The sequence below is a fragment of the Citrus sinensis genome, chromosome 4, assembly GCF_022201045.2.
Source record: "Citrus sinensis cultivar Valencia sweet orange chromosome 4, DVS_A1.0, whole genome shotgun sequence".
NCBI lineage: Eukaryota > Viridiplantae > Streptophyta > Magnoliopsida > Sapindales > Rutaceae > Citrus > Citrus sinensis.
Genome location: NC_068559.1, coordinates 17,461,421 through 17,482,396, shown reverse-complemented (window position 1 = coordinate 17,482,396; position 20,976 = coordinate 17,461,421). Strand labels below are relative to the sequence as shown.

Here is a 20,976-nt window from a genome sequence, read left to right as displayed (position 1 = left end):
AAAGCAACACTGAAAAACGATAAAATGAATTAGATGTATGTTACAATAAGGCAACAAAATACTTAAAAATATAATAAATACAGATAAATGCAGTATGTTTTATTTAATGCTCATTTACAGCATCTTCAATCTCATTAAGACAACTACAATGCTTTCTACAATACTATCTCAAGATATCACAATCATGATAGATTAACGATTACTTCAATAACTAATAATCTTTAAAATATAGTCCGGGAAGATGCAGTCAACCCACAAAATTACTAATGTGGTTCCCTGCAGTATTATTTGAGAAAGAACATAAGATTTCTTTAAACTGAACATCCAAGAAAAGGAAAATGTAGTAAGGGTAAAGATCTGGACATAACGGCATAGAGTATTTTCAACACAAAAGGAAAAGTGCCTAGTTCCTATAAGAAATATCGGCCTTGATTAGTTTAGAGCGAGCTTCCTTGGCAATTAATCAATGAACTTCTTAATGAAGCTTTTCACGAACTTCTGAGTGAAAAGCATGAGCTTCTGATTGAAACTTTTCACTCTGTTGTCCAGAATAAAAATCTGACAAGGCATTAAACAGTTGGATTCAGAATATCCTGGCCAGAAGGGCTTCAGAGGGCAGTTTTGGGCATTGAATCTTTGGCATGGGAGCTGGAATCACTAGAAAAGAAAGATCCTGGAAAAGCCACAGGCCAAACTTCCTCCTTGAACTTGGTGCAACACAGATAAGGAAGGGCAACCAGTGACAAAGCCAGACAACGTAGCTTACTCACCCTTTGACCGGAACTGCCCAAGGAAGAGTCATCGAGCAGTGAGTACTGCCCAATGTACTTGATTCATAATTGATTGCCACCACATTTTGCTAAACCAAAGGCCAATATAGAGAGTTTGCAGTACTTGATAGAGTCAGCAACTGTATTCCATTTGACAAAGTAAAGAAAATGTTAGGACAGGTGGAAATAATAGCTCTCTCTTCCAGCAGGTTGGATTACACCTGATCAGAGATTCCTATTGCTGCTGCTTCCTTCCAGGAATTACTAGCGTTCTCAGAGTTTGCATCATTTTGGTCTTGTTTAACTAAATCCATCATAACAGTGGAGTCTGCCACCCATCCAAACTTAATCATACTCTCCAGAAATCTAGTTGCTTTATCGATATTTCCTGCTTCATAAACACTAGAGATTAGAATGCAACATGTAGCATGACTGAGCTTAATTTCTTTGTCTCCCATTTCATCAAGTAACTTCAACACTTTATAAAATTCTTCCTCTTTGCATAGGGAATTTGCAAGTGAAGTGTACACATTTTGGTTTAAAACCAGACCCCTGAGAAACATTTCATCTACTAGCTTAATAGTTTTCATCATATTACCTTCTTTCAAGTAAGCATCAACCATCATGCTGTAGATTACTCCATCAGGCTCAACCCCTCTTTCCACCATCTCATCGAAAAGTGCAAACATCTCAGATCTTTTTCCTATCCCAGCATAACCATGTAAAAGTGAAGTATACGTTCTAAAATTCGGTTTTAAAACCCTTTTTTGCATCTCGACTAAGAGGTGTTCTGCATCCTTCATGGTTCCTGCCTTGCAGTGATAATCAATCAGAATTGTGTAAGTCACATGATTTGGTGTGATGTGCTTATCAGCCATGTCTTCCAACAGCTTGTTAGCTTCAAATATTTTCTGTGACTTACATAAGCCATTAAGCAAAGCATTGAAAGAAGAAGTCGAAGCTAAGCCCTTCTGCACCATTTCCAAAAACAAGGATAGAGCCTTCTCCATATTTCCATCTCTGCAGCATCCATCAACAAGGGTACAGTAAACGAAATTATCAGGTGTAACTCCCCTAGATGGCATCTCATTCACTAACTGAAATGCCTCAGTTAAATTTCCAGATTTGCAGTATCCATCAATAATTGTAGTATAAGTCACTACCGTAGGAGTCAAACCCTTTGCAAAGATTCCATCAAATAGCTCCCGAGCTCTCTCAAGCTCACCTGACTTGCACAAGCCATCGATCAAGGCATTATAAGTAACAATATTTGGAGTAATACCGCTCTCACACATCTTTTCATGAAGTTGGAAAGCCTCCTTTATAAAACCTTGCTTACAAAAACCAGAAATAAGAGAACTATAAGTAATGACATCAGGCACCAAACCTTTGTCTTGGAGCTCAGAGAATACCTCCAACGCTTCATGAATTTTTCCACACCTTGAGAGACCATGAATCAAGACACTATAAGTCTTCAAATCTGGGAGTATTCCTCGTCCAAGCATACATCTAAATGTTGAAAAGGCTTCCTTTACATTACCCTCTTTGCAGTGTCCATCAATTAGGGTCGTATAAATGATATCATTTGGAGCTATACCACAATTAAGCATCTCTTGGAAATATCTGTCTGCAGCCTGCATGTTGCCTGTCTTTGTATATTCACGAATGAAAGCGCCATAGGTATACAAATTAGGCTTTAATCCATTCACAGTCATTTCAACTAAGCAATTCCTGGCATCTTCCATCTTTTTGGCCTTGCAAAGGCCAGATATAAGAGAATTGTAGCAGAACACATCTGGCAAAACACCTTTACCTGTCATTCCCTTTAAAATATTAATTGCTTCTTCAAATCTATTTTGTCGAAGATGAGCTTGGACAAGGGTTGTGTAGACGAAATTATTTGGTTTCAAACCACAGGCAATCATCTCCTCAAAAACTCTACAAGCCCCTTCCAGATCACTACAACGACATAGGCCATTAATTATCACATTACAGGTATATGCAGTCGGTGACAAGTTCCTTTTCTTCATGTCAACAAGTAGTTCATAAGCTTTAGCCATGTTATTCTCTCGATAGCACCCTTCAATCAAAGAATTATAAGTTTGTGTATCAGGATTTATGCCCAATCTAAGCATCTCAGTCATTAGACCTTTTGCTTTTTCAATCTCTCCAGCCTTACAAATCCCACCAATAAGGGCATTGTAAGTGAAAAGATTTAATTTAATGCCAAAAGTAACCATCTCATTCTTGAGTCTAAAAGCCTCTTGCAAATTGCCTTGCTTCATGAACCCATTAATCAAAGTAGTATACACCACCTCATTTGGATTTAACTTCAAATCATACATCTTTTTCAACAATAATTTTGCATCTTCCAATCTCTTGTTTTTACAAAACCCGTCAACCATTAAACTGTAAGTAAAGCAATCCGGAACCAGTCCCTTATGAATCATAGACTCCTTTAGCTCAAAAGCTTCATCAATAGCCCCAACTCTACATAATCCCCCAATGACCACATTATACGTAACCAAACTAGGACAACAGCCCTTCTCCTCCATTTCAAAAAGAACCCTTTGAGCCGCCTTGACATTGCCAGCCCTAAAATGAGCATTAATCAAACTAGTATAAGTATATACATCAGGAGTCACCTTAGCCTCTAGCATCACATCATACACCTTCCAAAACAACTTCAGTTTATTAGCCCTCAACAAATCGTTCAAGATAGAATTACAACACAACAAGCCAGGCACTGACCCACCATCTTTAACAACACCAAAAAACACAATAGCAGCATCATCTAAAAATCCAATCTTTCTATAACCATCAATCAGCATTTCAAAAACAACACCACCACTAACATTACGTTCCCTATAACACATGAGAAAGGACTCCAAAATCTGATAACTGGATCTCCTAGTAGCAATCATTCTATCTATCACACCGGAGGCAGCACCAAAAAGCCTTGAATTACACAACATCATTGCTAAATAAGAAAAAGAATGCAAATTTGGGGGGATACCCAGTTGAGTACTGGTCCAGTTGAAGAATCCCAAGAGGCGTTTGGGATCATTTACATGGCTATGTTGAAGAACTGATTGAACCACATCTGGGTTCAGCTTGTTGCGCAGTTTTGATGATTCAATGAGAGATTCCCAGTGGTTCTCGTTGAGAAAATTGGTGATTTCTTTGGCTGCTTCTTCATTGCTGTGTAGGGAGGTTTGAGAGGTGCTAAATTGCATCGATTTGAGACGAGAGATTTTTGTCCTCGTTCTGATAAAAGAATGGCGGGTTTTGTGTGTGATTAATCTCATTATTTCTTGTTAATTGAACGGTATTGTTACCGTGAGATTTAAATAAAATGAAAAAGTGCTTCAGTTTTTTCTCACTTTCTGGGTGCTCAAGTGTTCATGCACTGCCACTGCACTTTGCAAGGTCGCAGACGACCTCAACGGCGTCGTTTGATGTTTGTTATTGTGGTGGGCTTTACTAGGCCTGAATCGCTACGGGCTTTTGTAGACTTGAAGACTAAGACTATTACCACCCCTGTTATTTTCTTTTGAAGCACCTTTCAGTCAAACCCCAAAATATCCTTTTCTAATTTTTCAGTTTCTTTCTGATTAAAAATAAAAATTCAGATTCTTCCACTCATTTCAATTAGAGTTCATTCAAAACAGAAAAAAAAAACCCAATAATTATATATATTTAACTCATTAAAAAATCATACATATGAATGAAATAAATAGCAAATCATACATATGAATGAAATAAATAGCATTAAGAGTAGACTCAAATAATTATTATGTAATTTTTTAAATAAGCTAATAAGTTTAGAATACAGGGTCTTTGTGAGGAAAAAAAAGTTGAAAAAAAGAAAGAAAGAAAGAAAGAAAACCTTTGGCCTAGTTGTGTAGGTGTAAATTGTAAAGGGTTAGAGTGAGAATCCTTAAATTACATTTATTTTATTCTTTAATGTAATTGGAATAGGAGAGGGGTTTTGTAAGGATTGTAGTGGGGTGTCAAAAATTCAGGTCAAAATTAAAGGATTAGCAATTATGGTTGCTAATTGGGATCAAGATTCTCTCATGATCTGGTCTTTTTATTTGAGCAAATATGTTTACATGATTGGTAGTTAATAAATGAGAATATAATAGTTAAGTAAATCTTGATCATTAATAACCAAAAGTGAATATGTGTAAAAAAAAAAAAAACCTTAAATCTCAAATATAATTAGGTCATGAGAAGATCCTTATCTCATGAATTGATATGATGCATTATTAGGTTTACATTCGTGTCCTAAGTCTGATTCATGTTTATTAATAGGGTGGGTAGAAAAACTCAAGCCAGCCTGACCAAGGCCCATGGTTTTTTTTGTCTAACCTTCCACATGAGAGTCTAGAAAAGGGCTTATCAAAAAAAAAATCTGGGATAAGTCCAACCCTTTATTTTAAAAAATTTAAATTTGAAAATAATAAATATAGAAAAAAAAATTCTAATTCATAAATCAATAATAATTCAAAAAATCTAAAATTATAATACCAAGCTCTGACTTAAGTGTTAACTAATTAAGAGGTTGCTTGAACCAAAGATTCTAGTATTAAAAAAAATAAATCTCTAAGTTTTATTTGCTTTGTTTTCTTTACTTATTATTTTATTTTGAAATATTTATTTTCTTTAGCTCATTGTTGATTATAAAAATTTGCTAACGATTAATGAAACACCCCAATTCCACTAATAAGGTACGAAGTTGAAATTAAAGTGAAACTATATTTCATCATTCTCATTTCTAAAATCATTAAAATAATATCCAACAATAATGTTCTAAACCTCCAAAAGATAATAAGTAATGAAATAACAAAATTTCAAATAAATATCATCCCAAAGGAAGCTAAAATAATTATAGATTATTAACATAACATTAATCTCCAAAACAAATCGAGCTCGTATTCTTCCTCCTAAGATCATGAGCTCATATTATCTAACTCTATCTGCAAAAATGTGGTAGCGAGGGGTGAGTCGTCAGCTCGGTAAGTAAATTCATGTACAATGCTAAAAATCATTAAAATATAATTGATTAAAATTTCTTAGATAAGCATAATAATAAGGGAAATTACCTTTGTAAATCATCATTTAGCAAAAATATATCAAAACATCATAAAGTTATTTAAATCCTTTAAACATAACAATACCATTTTAAACACATAAAACTTAATTTAGCTTATGCCACATAATATCACCTGTAGACCCAATGACCCAGCCATATATCATCATTCAGGGCATTATACCCCGCGAGAATCATTAACATTAACATCATATGCGCAAAAAATCCGGCTAGCCTTCCGTAACATAACATCACTACATATAATGAGCCAACTCATTTAAAACCATCCTTAAACTTTTAATCATTTGTAAGCTTCTGTAAATTACATTTAAATAATTGATAATTATTTCAAAATATTTGACTTAAAACAATTTAATAAAAGTCTTTATTTTTAAGACAATTTATAAAACAAGTTTTTCATAAATAAAATTATGTTATAAATAATTTTAAAGAATGACTTTAATTAACAAATTATTGTAATAGGCTAAACAAATCAGTTTCATAAACTTTTCATTCAACATAATACATACCAAGAATTAAAAGTAATTTAATAGTGAAATACATATACCATGCATGAATCTACTTCAATTCTCAGCAATAAAAAGAACGGTAACCTCAACCACGAGCTCACACTCGCCCTAAAAGATCAAGACACATTCTTATAATTATTTTGGCTCATTCTGACCTTGATATAAATCCAACATAATCAAGCCAACTCATAAGCACTAAACCATCAAAATTAGTCTAAACCTGACCATCCTATACAAGCTGAATTTTACCAAGGTAATCATATGTCGGAAAATTGTAAAAATTAAAAAAGAAACTACAAACATGTGTAGCATTTCATATAAAAATTCAAAAAATGAATAAAATCATAAACATATTGCAAAAAGAATTTTACATGCAAGTATCAAAATTGTCCAGTAATGATAAAGACAGAGATCGTTGAATTAGAAAATCCATAAAATATTTAATATAACTCATAAAATTAGAACACTTGATTTTGCAACAGTAGAAACATTAAGACACAATGTTGTGCAAATTTTAATGTACTCGCAAGCGCACGAATCTATTGTAGTATAGACTAATGGTGACGAGCGTCGATCCCACGAGGAGGTGGATTTTAGTTATATGTAGAATTAATTTTGTAAATGGGTGGTTGGAATTGTGGTGGAAGTGATTTAAATTATCCTAAAATTGGAATTGAAATGGCGATAATAAATTCTAAAATTGGAATTGCAATGACGAGAATAAATTGAAGCGAAATCTATTGAAATGACGTACTTAAGTATCTGGATCCTGTTGTGCAAATTTTAATGTACTCGCAAGCGCACGAATCTATTATAGTATAAATCAATGGTGACGAGTGTCGATCCCACGAGGAGGTGGATTTTAATTATGTGTAGAATTAATTTTGTAAATGGGTGGTTGGATTTATGGTGGCAATGGTTTGGAATATGCTAAAACTTAAATTAAAATGGCGAGAATAAATTCTAAAATTGGAATTGTAATGGCGAGAATAAATTGAAGATAATTCTATTGAAATGACGTACTTGGGTATCTGGATCCGTATCAACATGCATCATGGGCTAAATAATCCGTATTAATGCCAATTAAATCATGAGGGGGGAATCCACATCTCATGAACCACGCTCTAATCAATATGGTGCTAAGGGCTTATCATGCCAAATAATAATAACCTTATACTAGAGAGCCGGTGTAACCAAGGCGGTATCTAGACAAGATTATTATTATTTGTCGACGAGAAGTCAAAACATCCACAAAAACTAGAGAGGAAGAGAAAATAAATTTACCAAATTAAGCCCATGACACATGTTGAGACTTCACCTTCAACCCAAGCTTGAAAGAAAATTAGCCACTCATAATTGAACTAGGGGCAAAATAGGAATTTATTAAAATACGAAGAAAATACAAGATGGAGAAGGAATTACATAAAATGAATCCCAAAAATGGATTCAGAGATATCAAATTAGGGGGGGAGGCCCCCTTTTTATAGATACATAGAGTAAATCATGGCCATCGGATTAAAAACAGTTTGGACGCTCAGGATTGCGCCACGTCATCAGTCAACAGTCCACGGTTTGACCACGCGGATGAACAGTAACACGGTTTGACTCGTATGAACAGTAACGCGGTTTGGTTGAAAATAATCCTGTGTGATGCATGTACCGTACGCGAGATTTTTCATCCACTGATATGCTGCCACGTCACCATCAACAATACATAAGAATTTTAGCCCAACAGGATCGTGACACCTTATCAGTCAATGCCACATCATCGGTCAATGCCACGTCATCGATCCGTCTATGTGAACAGTATTGTGAACAGTAACGTAGTTAGTACCGTACACGTGAATAGTACCGTACATATGAATAGTGCCATTTTTCCTTTTATGCTCCTCCTAAGGTTTTCGACTGTCCTGAGTTCAAAAGTGATGTCCGTTTTGCCGTCTGATCTCTCCTTTATTGTGAAATGACTATAATGCCCCTAAAATACATAAAATACTTAATTAAAATAAAACACATGTAATTAAATCACAAGAAGATTAAATACATAAAAGTAAGGGTTGTTAGTAAGACTTGAAATGTAAAATGACGGTTTTCTCCTTTATAAATATGCATTTTCTAACACTCAACACACCCCCCAACCAGCTTATTGTTAGTCCCTAGCAAATAAAGCGAAAACAAAATTCAAATTCAAAATATTGTTTTTTTTTAATAGAAACACTCGTATTTATTCCGTCAGATTAATGATAGCAATCAAATAAAAGTATAAGCATTATCTCCAGTCTAAAGCAACATCACACCCACATCAACCATCCACATGAATCAGCCCAGTAGACTTTGTCATAGCTACTTTCAAGAATGACATGTCAAACCCCAAAATCTCACTGGAAGTAGTGACACTCTCACAAAGAAATTAAAACCAATAAAAATAATCACTCCAATGAATGGTAATTGAGAGAGAAAATAATAAAGAAGTGATATCACATGCTCTCACCAAGATGAAATAAATATGCCCTCAGCTTAGAAATAATACGATCTCAAGTCAAACAAAAATGCTAGTCAACCCAATTTATTTATCTTTTTTTTTTATTATGCATCACTACATCTTTTTAGCCCATATAACTAGCTTCTACTTCAAACTATAGTTCCCTAAAATCAAGAAGGACTTTTATTAGGACGTAACGTAGGCTAGGGACATGGCTAACAAAGAAGGAAAATAAGGAAAACAAAGTGTATGTTTGAGAAAAATGCAGAGAATTTTTTTTTTTTTGGAAGTTGCAAGGTGGATTTCACCTATTATTTTTATTTTTTTTCTTTTGAAACAAAAACTTTTGTTTTGTTTGTTTTTTTTTTTTGCATAACTTTACTGAACAACATAATTATTTACATTTTCTCAAACATAAATAGGTGATGGAACTTATAAGACATTGGGTAATACTCCAAATCGGAGTGGGTCAAGATGATAAGTTGACAAAGAAAAAAGTTTTTTTTTTTTTTTAAAGGCTCAAAAAGGTTAACTATGGATATTTGATAAAAGGGATGGCTAGAAAGACTCAAACGGATCAAAGATGGCCTTTCCATCGTCTTTTAGGGCTCTAAATAATCTTCCATATCTACTAGTTAGATGGGCCTCCAAATATAGCAACACACTTTTTTTTTCTTTTTTTTATTAAGGGTTAACTCAAAAAAAATCTAGAGATCGTGTATACAATAATAAACTGTTAAGCTGTATAAAAAATGGGCAAAAGGGTTACTCTCCAAGAAAAATGATAGGCTCAAAAACTCACTTGGTATTTATTATGACATGTTCATTCCTTCAAGCAACTCATATATGTCTCCGACATCAACATGTAGAGTAGCAAACATAATGTAACATCACTTAAGACCAAAGATAATACAAATACTAAAATTTAAATTAATCATGTCACCCAATGTTAAAACAAATCACACAATTTTTTTTTTAAACAACATTCTACCCCCCAACCTATTCTAAACATGAAAGGAAAATATGCATGCAGAAATGTGAAAATGATGCAAAAAAAAAAAAACTAATTAGAAAAAGTACACTTAAAATGATAGAAAAAGAAAATGGTTTTTTTTTTTTACTAAGAAGATGCGTTTCTAGAGGCACAACACTCCATATTCAGCCATCTTCGACTCAAAAGTTGGAAAATATATATTCATAGAGGAGAAATTAATAAGAAGAAAAATAAACATCAAAACTTAATAAAGAAAAAGAAAATGTGCAAATTTTTTTTTTGATTTTTTTTTCAAACGATGAAGATGCGTTTCTAGAGTAACTACACTCCATATTCAGCCATCTTCAACACAAAAAGTTAGCAACAGTTAGTTTCTACAACAAAAAATCAGTAAAAACCTAACCAAGATTCCACAATTGTCGACTATTCTCTCCCCCTAACCAGAACGAAACATTGTCCTAAATGTTTGAAAGGAAAGAAGTAGAGTTTAGAAGGCATCACCTGGGTGGTGCAACACAGAAGAAAATATTTACAGGCGGAGAGTTAAATCTAATTTGTACTTCTTACTGCTGCTACTGTTACCATCATTATTTGGACGCTCCAACACAAAGGTCCAGGGGTCTGGCTCCGATCTATAAGCTTGTAACAGATCAAGTAGCTCATTAGCAGTGTGAGCACAAATAAAGAGTTTTTTCACATTAGCGGGAATGAAATAATTTTTTATTGCATGGTTAAGAAATGCGATAAAGCCATCATAAAAGTTATTTACATTTAACAAACCGATGGGTTTCTGGTGGATGTGGAGATGGACCCAAGATGCTAGCGTGATAAGTGCCTCTAGTGTTGCAAGATCTCCTGGAAGGAAAATAAAAGCATCAGCATGATTAAGCATTTCAGTTATTCTTTCCTGCATACCTGAGACGACTAACTCTTCTCCAGTTGATGAGTCAGACGAACTGCCTAATGGTTTTATGACTCTTGGGATGATGCCTAACACTTGACTTCCTCTGATAAAAGCTGCTTCTGAGACCATTTTTGATAACCCTCGATTACCTCCTCCATACACCAAGTGTAATTTTCTCGCTGCTATGCTTCGACCAAGATCTATGGCTGCCTCAACGAACTCTTTATGTTTGCCATATGTAAATCCAGAAAGCACACAAATGTTCTTGAATTGTCTATTGGGAGTAGCTGCCATTGTGATACTTCGCAAAAATAATTTGTGAGTGCTTGACAAAGAAAATCACATTTAAGAGTCTTGGTGATAGTGGGTCATAGTTGTGTATGAGGTCACATGTCAATGTCAAATAACGCGTAAAGCACGTGGCTCGCGAGTCAAAAAGAAACAGTAAAAAGGGAAAAGCAAACAGTAATAAGGAAAAAGCAAACAGTAATAAAATTATTAAAGACAATAATGCAAACAATAAGACAATAGTGAAATAAAATAACAACTGTGGCTCACATCTTCCTCTGGTTTTACGTCCAGAAACGGCTTGAACGCCCTCTATGGGTCGAGGATAGGCTTCCTATCCAGTTTTCTTATAAACTGGCAAACAGGGTCGTTTATAGTTAGATTCCCGAGAATATATCGTACATGCTCTTTCTGGAATAATGGCCATAACTGGAGAATCGCTCCTTGCACATATCCACTGGGATGCGTTTCAAGAGACAAAAGGATATCATCCAATGACTCCTTATTCAAGCCATCCCTAATGAATTGAATCTTATCTTCCCTGTTATCAGACATCATTCCTAAAGAACATGGGTTTTTATTGCAACTCATTCTGGCACACTTATGACAAGCAACAGAAATTCTTCGAGCTCGTCGTTTTCTTGCATAATTTTCTTTACCACAACCAGGCATGTATGCAATAAATTTTGGAGGTAACTCACCTGCCGATCGTACTTTAGCCTCGATTAACCAACGGATGTCAGCAGGTATGTTATTCCTCATGAGTAATCGCATGCGTTCGGACCGAGCTTTATAGATCGTAAGGAGGGCATTCTGAGGAAGTGAAGGGAATTGCTTGTGAAGTTTCGCTAGAATCTCGTTTCTGTCCATACCTTCGCCTCAGAATATCAGTTATTATGGGAAACTGAAGTAACCGACTTGATTGTCACGGAGTACCGTTATCCGCCACTTCACCAGGGTAACAAACTAAAGCACACAAATAAAAAAATAAATTAAAACACACAAAGAAAATTAAAATCATCCTCTTATTGAATTTACCTCAAGCTCTAACTGGATGTCGTAAACACTTCTCTCAATGTCTCTGAGTTGGCGTTCTAAACCCTCAACATAGGCTACTAACTATGGTGGTTGTAGAGCCCAAATGCGTTGTGTTTTACAAAATTGAATCTGCCTTTTGAGATGAGTTTTGACACGTTGAAGTGGTTTAAGAATGTTCAGGAGGAACAGTCTAAGTATGAGACTCATGATTAAAAATGATAAGAGAAAACTTAATGGTAAAATAAACACACTTATGCAAAAACAATTTCAATTAGCAAAAGAATAATAATAAAAAGAAAGAAAGAAAAATCAAATCAACGAAAATAAAAAAAATCAATTCAAATTTGGTGGGTCACTCAAATTTATTTCGGTGTCTTCTTCATGTGGTTGGTACTCTAGATATGGCTTTAATCTTTGACCATTAACTTTAAACGTGACACCGTTCTTTGGGTCTTTAATTTCAATTGCCCCATGTGGAAAAACAGTATGAACAATAAATGGGCCAGACCAACGAGAGCGTAACTTACCTGGGAATAGGTGCAAGCGAGAATTGAATAAAAGCACTTTCTGACCCGGAGTGAACGATTTTCTCATAATTTGCTTATCATGGAAGACTTTCATTCATTGCTTGTAAATCTTGGCATTTTCGTATGCATCATTACGAATTTCTTCAAGTTCTGCCAGCTGTAATCTTCTTTCTGAGCTGGCTTGCTGCATGTCAAAATTGAATTTCTTGATGGCCCAATACGCACGATGCTCGAGTTCCACAGGTAGGTGGCAAGCTTTTCCATACACTAGCCTGTAGGGTGACATCCCAATCGGGGTCTTGAAAGCCGTTCTATATGCCCATAAGGCATCATCAAGTCTTAATGACCAATCTTTCCTGTCTGGCCTCACCGTTTTTTCTAATATGTGCTTTATTTCTCGATTGGATATCTCAACTTGGCCACTAGTTTGCGGATGATAAGGGGTTGCCACTTTGTGTGTGATTGAATACTTTGTCAAAAGAGCTTTGAATGCTTTGTTACAAAAGTGGGCACTACCATCACTAATTATTGCTCGAGGGAATCCAAAGCGTGAAACAATGTTGCTTTTCAAAAATGCTATCACCACCTTGTGATCATTGGTCCTACATGGAATTGCTTCTACCCATTTTGATACGTAGTCAACAGCAACCAATATGTATTGATGGCCAAAAGACGGGGGAAAGGGTCCCATGAAGTCTATACCCCATACATCAAAAATCTCAACCACTAAAATTGGATTTAGTGGCATCATATTCCTTCGCGTAATGCTCCCCATTCGTTGACACCTATCACACGAAGAACAGAAAGTGTAAGCGTCTCGAAATATAGATGGCCAATAGAAACCACATTGTAAAACTTTAGTCGCTGTTTTCTTAGCACTGAAATGGCCTCCACAAGCTTGTTCATGGCAGAATGAAAGAATATTCTTAATTTCATTTTCTGGGACACATCGTCTAACAATTTGGTCTGCACAATACTTGAACAAATAAGGGTCATCCCAAAAGAAATTCTTTATCTCTGCAAAGAATTTAGCCTTATCTTGCTTGGTCCAATGCTCTGGAAGTTTACCTGTAACAAGATAATTAACTATATCAGCATACCAAGGTAATACTTCCACACTCATTAATTGTTCATCTGGAAATGAATCATTTAATGGTAATGGTTCTATAATTGTGTCAAAATGGAGACGAGAGAGATGGTCCGCCACAACATTTTCTGTCCCTTTCTTATCTTTGAATTCCAAGTCAAATTCCTGTAAAAGTAACACCCAACGAATTAGTCTAGCTTTTGCATCTTTCTTTGTGAGAAGATATTTAAGAGCAGCATGATCTGTGAATATAATTATTTTACAACCAATGAGATAAGATCGAAATTTCTCCAATGCAAACACTACTGCTAGCATTTCTTTTTCAGTAGTTGAATAGTTCAACTGTGCATCATTCAATGTCATACTAGCATAGTAAATAACATGCGGAATTCGATCAACTCTTTGTCCTAATACTGCTCTTACTGCATAGTCAGATGCATCACACATTAGCTCAAATGGTAAGCTCCAGTTTGGGGCCTGAATGATGTGTGATGATGTCAACAAATGTTTTAATTTTTCAAACGCAACAAGACATGAATCATCAAAGACAAAAGGTACATCCTTAGCAAGTAGATTGCATAAGGGTCTAGAAACTTTGCTAAAATCTTTAATGAAACGTCTATAAAAACCAGCATGCCCAAGGAAAGATCTTACTTCTCTGACTGTTTTGGGTGAAGGAAGATTAGAAATGAGATCCACCTTGGCTTTGTCAACCTCAATACCTTTGCTCGAAATGATGTGACCGAGAACAATACCTTGTTTTACCATAAAATGACATTTCTCCTAATTTAAGACCAAGTTCTTCTCGATACATCTCTGCAAAACTAGTGTTAAATGATGTAAACATTGATTAAACGAGTCACCAAAGACAGAAAAGTCATCCATAAAGACTTCAAGAAATCGTTCAACCATATCAGAAAAAATGCTTAGCATGCATCGTTGAAATGTAGCAGGTGCATTACATAATCCAAATGGCATTCTCCTATATGCAAATGTGCCAAAAGGACAAGTGAAAGTAGTTTTCTCTTGATCTTTTGGTGCTATGGGAATCTGATTATATCCTGAGTAGCCATCTAGAAAGCAATAAAATTCATGGCCTGCTAATCTATCAAGCATTTGATCAATAAATGGTAAAGGAAAATGGTCTTTACGTGTGACAGAATTCAACTTCCTATAATCAATACATACACGCCATCCTGTAGTTACTCCAGTGGGTATCAATTCATTATCAGCATTCGTAACTACTGTGACTCCTGACTTTTTGGGGACAACTTGCACAGGACTGACCAATGAACTATCAGAAATGGGGTAAATGATACATGCGTCTAATAGCTTAAGGACTTCAGTTCTAACAACTTCTTTCATGTTAGGATTTAACCGACGTTGCATTTCCCTAGTAGATTTAGCATTTTCATCAAGGTGAATGTAATGTATGCAGTCTACTGGGTTTATACCTTTTATGTCTGCTATGGTCCATCCTAATGCTCCTTTGTGCTCTTTTAAAACATCCAACAACTTACCTTTTTGTTCATCATTTAGGGATGATGAGATGATTACCGGTAGAGTACTTTCTTCTCCCAAAAATGCATATTCCAATGTGTTGGGCAATGGTTTGAGCTCGAGTTTCGGTGGTGATTCTGATGATAGGATGGGTTTCTTCTCTGATGGTGCTAGTTGCTCAACTCTTGACTTCCGTTTATTAGTGTCCATAGATGGTGCTGAGTCAAGCAGGGCGTTGACCTCTTCGACCGATCTGTCAATATCAAAATCAAAACCAAAGTGAGTTAAGCATGTTTGTAAAGAATCATCACTAAGGTTTGAAACAAGAGTGTCATCAACTAATGCTTCTATTAAATCCACATCAACAATTCCATCATCTGCATTGTGAGGTTGTTTGGCAATGTTGAAAATGTTTAGCTCCATAGTCATATTGCCGAAAGACAACTGCATATTTCCAGTCCTGCATTGAATGTGAGCATCCGCAGTTGCCAAGAAAGGTCGGCCTAGAATAATGGGGATGTGCTTCCTTGAATCCTGTATTGGTTGAGTGTCAATTACAATGAAATCAACAGGAAAATAAAACTTGTCTACCTGGATAAGCACGTCCTCCACAATATCACGAGGTATTTTCGTGGACCGATCTGCAAGCTGTAACACCACTGGAGTTGGGTGTAATTCTCCAAGTCCAAGTTTCACAAACACTGAATAAGGTAACAGATTTACACTAGCTCCTAAATCCAATAAAGCATTCTCAATTGTGTGGTTCCCCATGCTACATGAGATAGTGGGGGAGTCTGGGTCTTTGCATTTTAGAGGAATTTTATGTTAGAGGATATAACTAACGTTTTCTGTTAAAAATACCTTCTTTTGAACATGCATGTTTCTCTTTTTAGTACAAAGGTCTTTAAGAAACTTGGCATAAGATGGAACTTGCTTAATAGCATCAAGTAAAAGGATGTTAACACTTACCTGTTTGAAGATTTCAAGAATCTCACCTGTGGATTTTCCCTTTTTTCCTTTAGCTAACCTCTGAGGAAATGGAGCTTTGGGAACATATTCCCGTGGGTTAGTTTCTTCTTTCTCCTCCGGTGATGATTCCTCAACATTCACAGGTACAATTTGATTTTCTTTTGTCACCGGCATCTCTAATTTGTTGTCGACTTCTTTTCCTTTTCTCAAGGTCATGACTGCTTTGACCTCTTCATGCTGCTGTGGTGAACTGGTACTTGCTTCATGTACTCCTTTAGGATTAAGCACTGGTTGACTTGGAAATTTGCCTTTCTCAACAGTCATTGCCAATGTCTAAACTGAAGAAGCAAGTTGTCCCACCATCTTTTCGAGGCTTGAAACTGATTGGGCTTGTGAATTAAAGCCTGCTCTCAACTCATTTCGTAGTCTATCAATGGTGCGGTTCTGTTGCTCAATCGTGGAGTGAGTAACATTTTTGAAATTCTGGAATGCATCCTCCCATGGTCTGGGCTGAGAGTAGTTCTGGTTCTGATTGTATGGTCTAAATGGTGGCTGAGAGGCTTGAGGATTTTGAGGAATTGGTGGAGCTGGAGCTGCTGGTCCATTCTGTTGGAATCCTTGAGACCATGAAAAATTGAGGTGGTCTCTTCATCCAGGGTTATATGTGTTGGAGTATGGGTTGTAATTTGATGGCTTTCTCATTACACTTATGGCATTGGCTTGATCTGAGTATGAGTCATGGTCATGTGGCTCTGTTGATTTAGCAGTCGATAACGATGCTATTTGTCGAGAGAGACCTTCAATTATCGCTTTGACTTCTTTAATTTCTGAACTTGACTCGCCAATGTGAACCTCATTTACTCCCTTAATTCTTCTAGTATTCCTGAGTGATCGACTCCGTTGTTGGGAATTATCCGCTTATTGCTGGAAGAATTCCCAAATCTCTGATGCACTTTTTGACATTAGCTCTCCTCCACTTGTTGCCATTAGCCATTCTTGCACATTCGGCAATAATCCCTCCAAAAAGTATTGGCATTGGTGCCATTTTTCGTACCCATGATGTGGACACTTCAAGAGTAACCCATTGAATCGCTCCCATGTTTCGAAAAATTGCTCGTCCTCTCTCTGGGTAAACTCCGAGATTTCCTTGCGAATAGCATTGGTTTTATGCACTGGGAAATATTTATTCAAAAATTTAGTTACCATTTGTTCCCATGATGTGATGCTATTAGCAGGTAAAGTATTTAACCATGAACGAGCTCTATCTTTTAAAGAAAATGGGAATAATCTAAGTTTAACATCATCGTCTGAAAAATTCTCGTATTTAAACGTTTGACAAATAGCATGAAAATCATTCAGATGATTATATGGGTCCTCATTTTCTAGGCCATAAAATGTGGGGAGACAATTTAGCACACTAGGTTTTAGTTCAAAGCTCCTAGCAGCTACATTTGGGTATCTTATGCATGATGTGCTCAAATTAGCTAAAGGACTGAAGTAGTCCTTAAATGGCCTCTCATGTGGTTGTAAATCCATTTTATTTTTAATTTGTTTGTGTGTGCGAAGTGTTTTTTTTAATTCAAGGTCTATAGGTTCAAGATTAGGTAATAATGACCTACGACCATGTATGCAAAACAAATAAAATAAAAATAAAGATGGGAACAAAACAAATAAAAATAAAGAAGAGAGAGAAATTACGATACTAACCTTATTGCGCTATTAAAACCTTTCTATAAAAATACACAAAAATAAATACGTGAAATAAATTAACTAAAAATAAATTAATAAGATAAATAAAAAAATTACAAAGAAAAATAAATTGAAAATTAAATTACAGAATTTTAAAGAAGAGAAAAAGAAAAGAAATACTAACCTTTAAATGTAGATTCACTTTTTTTTCTTTTTCTTTTTTTTAATAATAAAAAAAAATACAAGAAAACAAATAAAAGAAATTATTCACAAAAATTAATTCTATGAATTAAAATTACTTACCTCTCCGGCAACGGCGCCAAAAACTTGTTGTGCAAATTTTAATGTACTCGCAAGCGCACGAATCTATTGTAGTATAGATCAATGGTGACGAGTGTCGATCCCACGAGGAGGTGGATTTTAATTATGTGTAGAATTAATTTTGTAAATGGGTGGTTGGATTTATGGTGGAAATGGTTTGGAATATGCTAAAACTTAAATTAAAATGGCAAGAATAAATTCTAAAATTGAAATTGCAATGGCGAGAATAAATTGAAGATAATTCTATTGAAATGACGTACTTGGGTATCTGAATCCGTATCAACATGCATCATGGGCTAAATAATCCGTATTAATGCCAATTAAATCATGAGAGGGGAATCCACACCTCATGAACCACGCTCTAATCAATATGGTGCTAAGGGCTTATCGTGCCAAATAATAATAACCTTATACTAGAGAGCCGGTGTAACCAAGGCGGTATCTAGACAAGATTATTATTATTTGTCGATGAGAAGTCAAAACATCCACAAAAACTAGAGGGGAAGAGAAAATAAATTTACCAAATTAAGCCCATGACACATGTTGAGACTTCACCTTCAACCCAAGCTTGAAAGAAAATTAGCCACTCATAATTGAACTAGGGGCAAAATAGGAATTTATTAAAATACGAAGAAAATACAAGATGGAGAAGGAATTACATAAAATGGATCCCAAAAATGGATTTAGAGATATCAAATTAGGGGGGGAGGCCCCCTTTTTATAGATACATGGAGTAAATCATGGCCATCGGATTAAAAACAGTTTAGACGCTCAGGATTGCGCCACGTCATCAGTCAACAGTCCACGGTTTGACCATGCGGATGAACAGTAACACGGTTTGACTCTGATGAACAGTAACGTGGTTTGGTTAAAAATAATCCTGTGTGATGCATGTACCGTACGCGAGATTTTTCATCCACTGATATGCTGCCACGTCACCATCAACAATACATAAGAATTTTAGCCCAACAGGATCGTGACACCTCATCAGTCAATGCCACATCATCGGTCAATGCCACGTCATCGATCCGTCTATGTGAACAGTGTTGTGAACAGTAACGTAGTTAGTACCGTACACGTGAATAGTACCGTACATATGAATAGTGCCATTTTTTCTTTTATGCTCCTCCTAAGGTTTTCGACTGTCCTGAGTTCAAAAGTGATGTCCGTTTTGCCGTCTGATTTCTCCTTTATTGTGAAATGACTATAATGCCCTTAAAATACATAAAATACTTAATTAAAATAAAACACATGTAATTAAATCACAAGAAGGTTAAATACATAAAAGTAAGGGTTGTTAGTAAGACTTGAAATGTAAAATAACGGTTTTCTCCTTTATAAATATGCATTTTCTAACACTCAACAGATCCGTATCAACATGTATCATGGGATAAATAATCCATATTAATGCCAATTAAATCATGAGGGGGGAATCCACACTTCATGAACCACGCTCTAATCAATAGGGTGCTAAGGGCTTATCGTGCCAAATAATAATAACCTTGTACTAGAGGGCCGGTGAAACTAAGGCGGTACTAGACAAGATTAGTATTATTTGTCGACGAGAAGTCAAAACATCCACAAAAACTAGAGGGGAAGAGAAAATAAATTTACCAAATAAAGCCCATGACACATGTTGAGACTTCACCTTCAACCCAAGCTTGAAAGAAAATTAGCCACTCATAATTGAATTAGGGGCAAAATAGAAATTTATTAAAATATGAAGAAAATACAAGATGGAGAAGGAATTATAGAAAATGGAGTTCAAAAATGGATTCAGAGATATGAAATTAAGGGGGAGAGGCCCCCTTTTTATAGATACATGGAGTAAATCATGGCCATCAGATTAAAAACAGTTTGGACACTCAGGATTGCGCCACGTCATCAGTCAACAGTACATAAGAATTTTAGCCCAACAATATCGTGACACCTCATCAGTCAATGCCACATCATCGGTCAATGCCACGTCATCGATCCGTCTATGTGAACAATGTCGTGAACAGTAACGTAGACAGTACCGTACACGTGAATAGTACCGTACATGTGAATAGTGTCATTTTTCCTTTTATGCTCCTCCTAAGGTTTTCGACTGTCCTGAGTTCAAAAGTGATGTCCGTTTTGCCGTCTGATCTCTCCTTTATTGTGAAATGACTATAATGCCCCTAAAATACATAAAATACTTAAATAAAATAAAACACATGTAATTAAATCACAAGAATGTTAAATACATAAAAGTAAGGGTTGTTAGTAAGACTTGAAATGTAAAATGACGGTTTTCTCCTTTATAAATATGCATTTTCTAACACTCAACACACAACATATCAAATTTTTATAATTTTTGAAAATGTAAAACTATTTTAAACAAATTTATAAAGAGACTAGCAAACCTCTCCATAAACTTTCAGGTTTGTGTTTTGCATTCAAAAATTCATAACTTAGGGGTTTGTGATTGCTTTTGGAAGGGTTAAAAGTGATTTTAGAAATCTAAAAGCTAATTTTGATGTTTGGTAAAAAAAAAAGTAAAATCATTTTTACCAAAATCAGTTTCTCCTACAACTGATTTGGAAAAGTAGGGAATGAATAGCTTTTAGATTCTAATTTTGAAAATTAATTTTATCCTTTAATATAATTCCATAAACATCCTTATAATTATTACCTAAACCCGAAATTATCTTTATTTAAATTAGAAACAAAATCAATATTTTAATAATTTTTTATTATAATTCACGTATTCCTTTTGTTTGCCCTATTTCTTCTTATATTTTACATTCTGTCAAAGCTT

At 35.3% G+C, this 20,976-nt stretch overlaps 1 protein-coding gene and 1 non-coding gene across 3 annotated transcripts; one reads left to right on the top strand and one right to left on the bottom strand.

The window, feature by feature from the left end:
- Nucleotides 1–185: 185 nt before the first annotated feature.
- LOC102629776 (pentatricopeptide repeat-containing protein At5g61990, mitochondrial) lies at nucleotides 186–4,212 on the bottom strand. 2 transcript variants are annotated; one of them, XM_006485041.4, is made up of 2 exons: nucleotides 1,369–4,212; nucleotides 186–1,158 (listed from the first exon to the last, which is right to left on the bottom strand). In XM_006485041.4, the coding sequence occupies exons 1-2, from the start codon at nucleotides 4,076–4,078 to the stop codon at nucleotides 986–988; spliced, it is 2,883 nt and encodes a 960-aa protein (XP_006485104.1). In that variant the 5' UTR covers nucleotides 4,079–4,212; the 3' UTR covers nucleotides 186–985. The 2 variants fall into 2 exon arrangements, with proteins under 2 accessions (XP_006485104.1, XP_052295545.1); XM_052439585.1 differs by having other exon boundaries at nucleotides 186–4,210.
- A 13,023-nt stretch (nucleotides 4,213–17,235) lies between these two features.
- On the top strand, nucleotides 17,236–17,339 carry LOC127901983 (small nucleolar RNA R71). The gene has a single exon (XR_008054388.1). It is a non-coding gene; the product is annotated as a small nucleolar RNA R71 (small nucleolar RNA).
- Nucleotides 17,340–20,976: the final 3,637 nt, after the last annotated feature.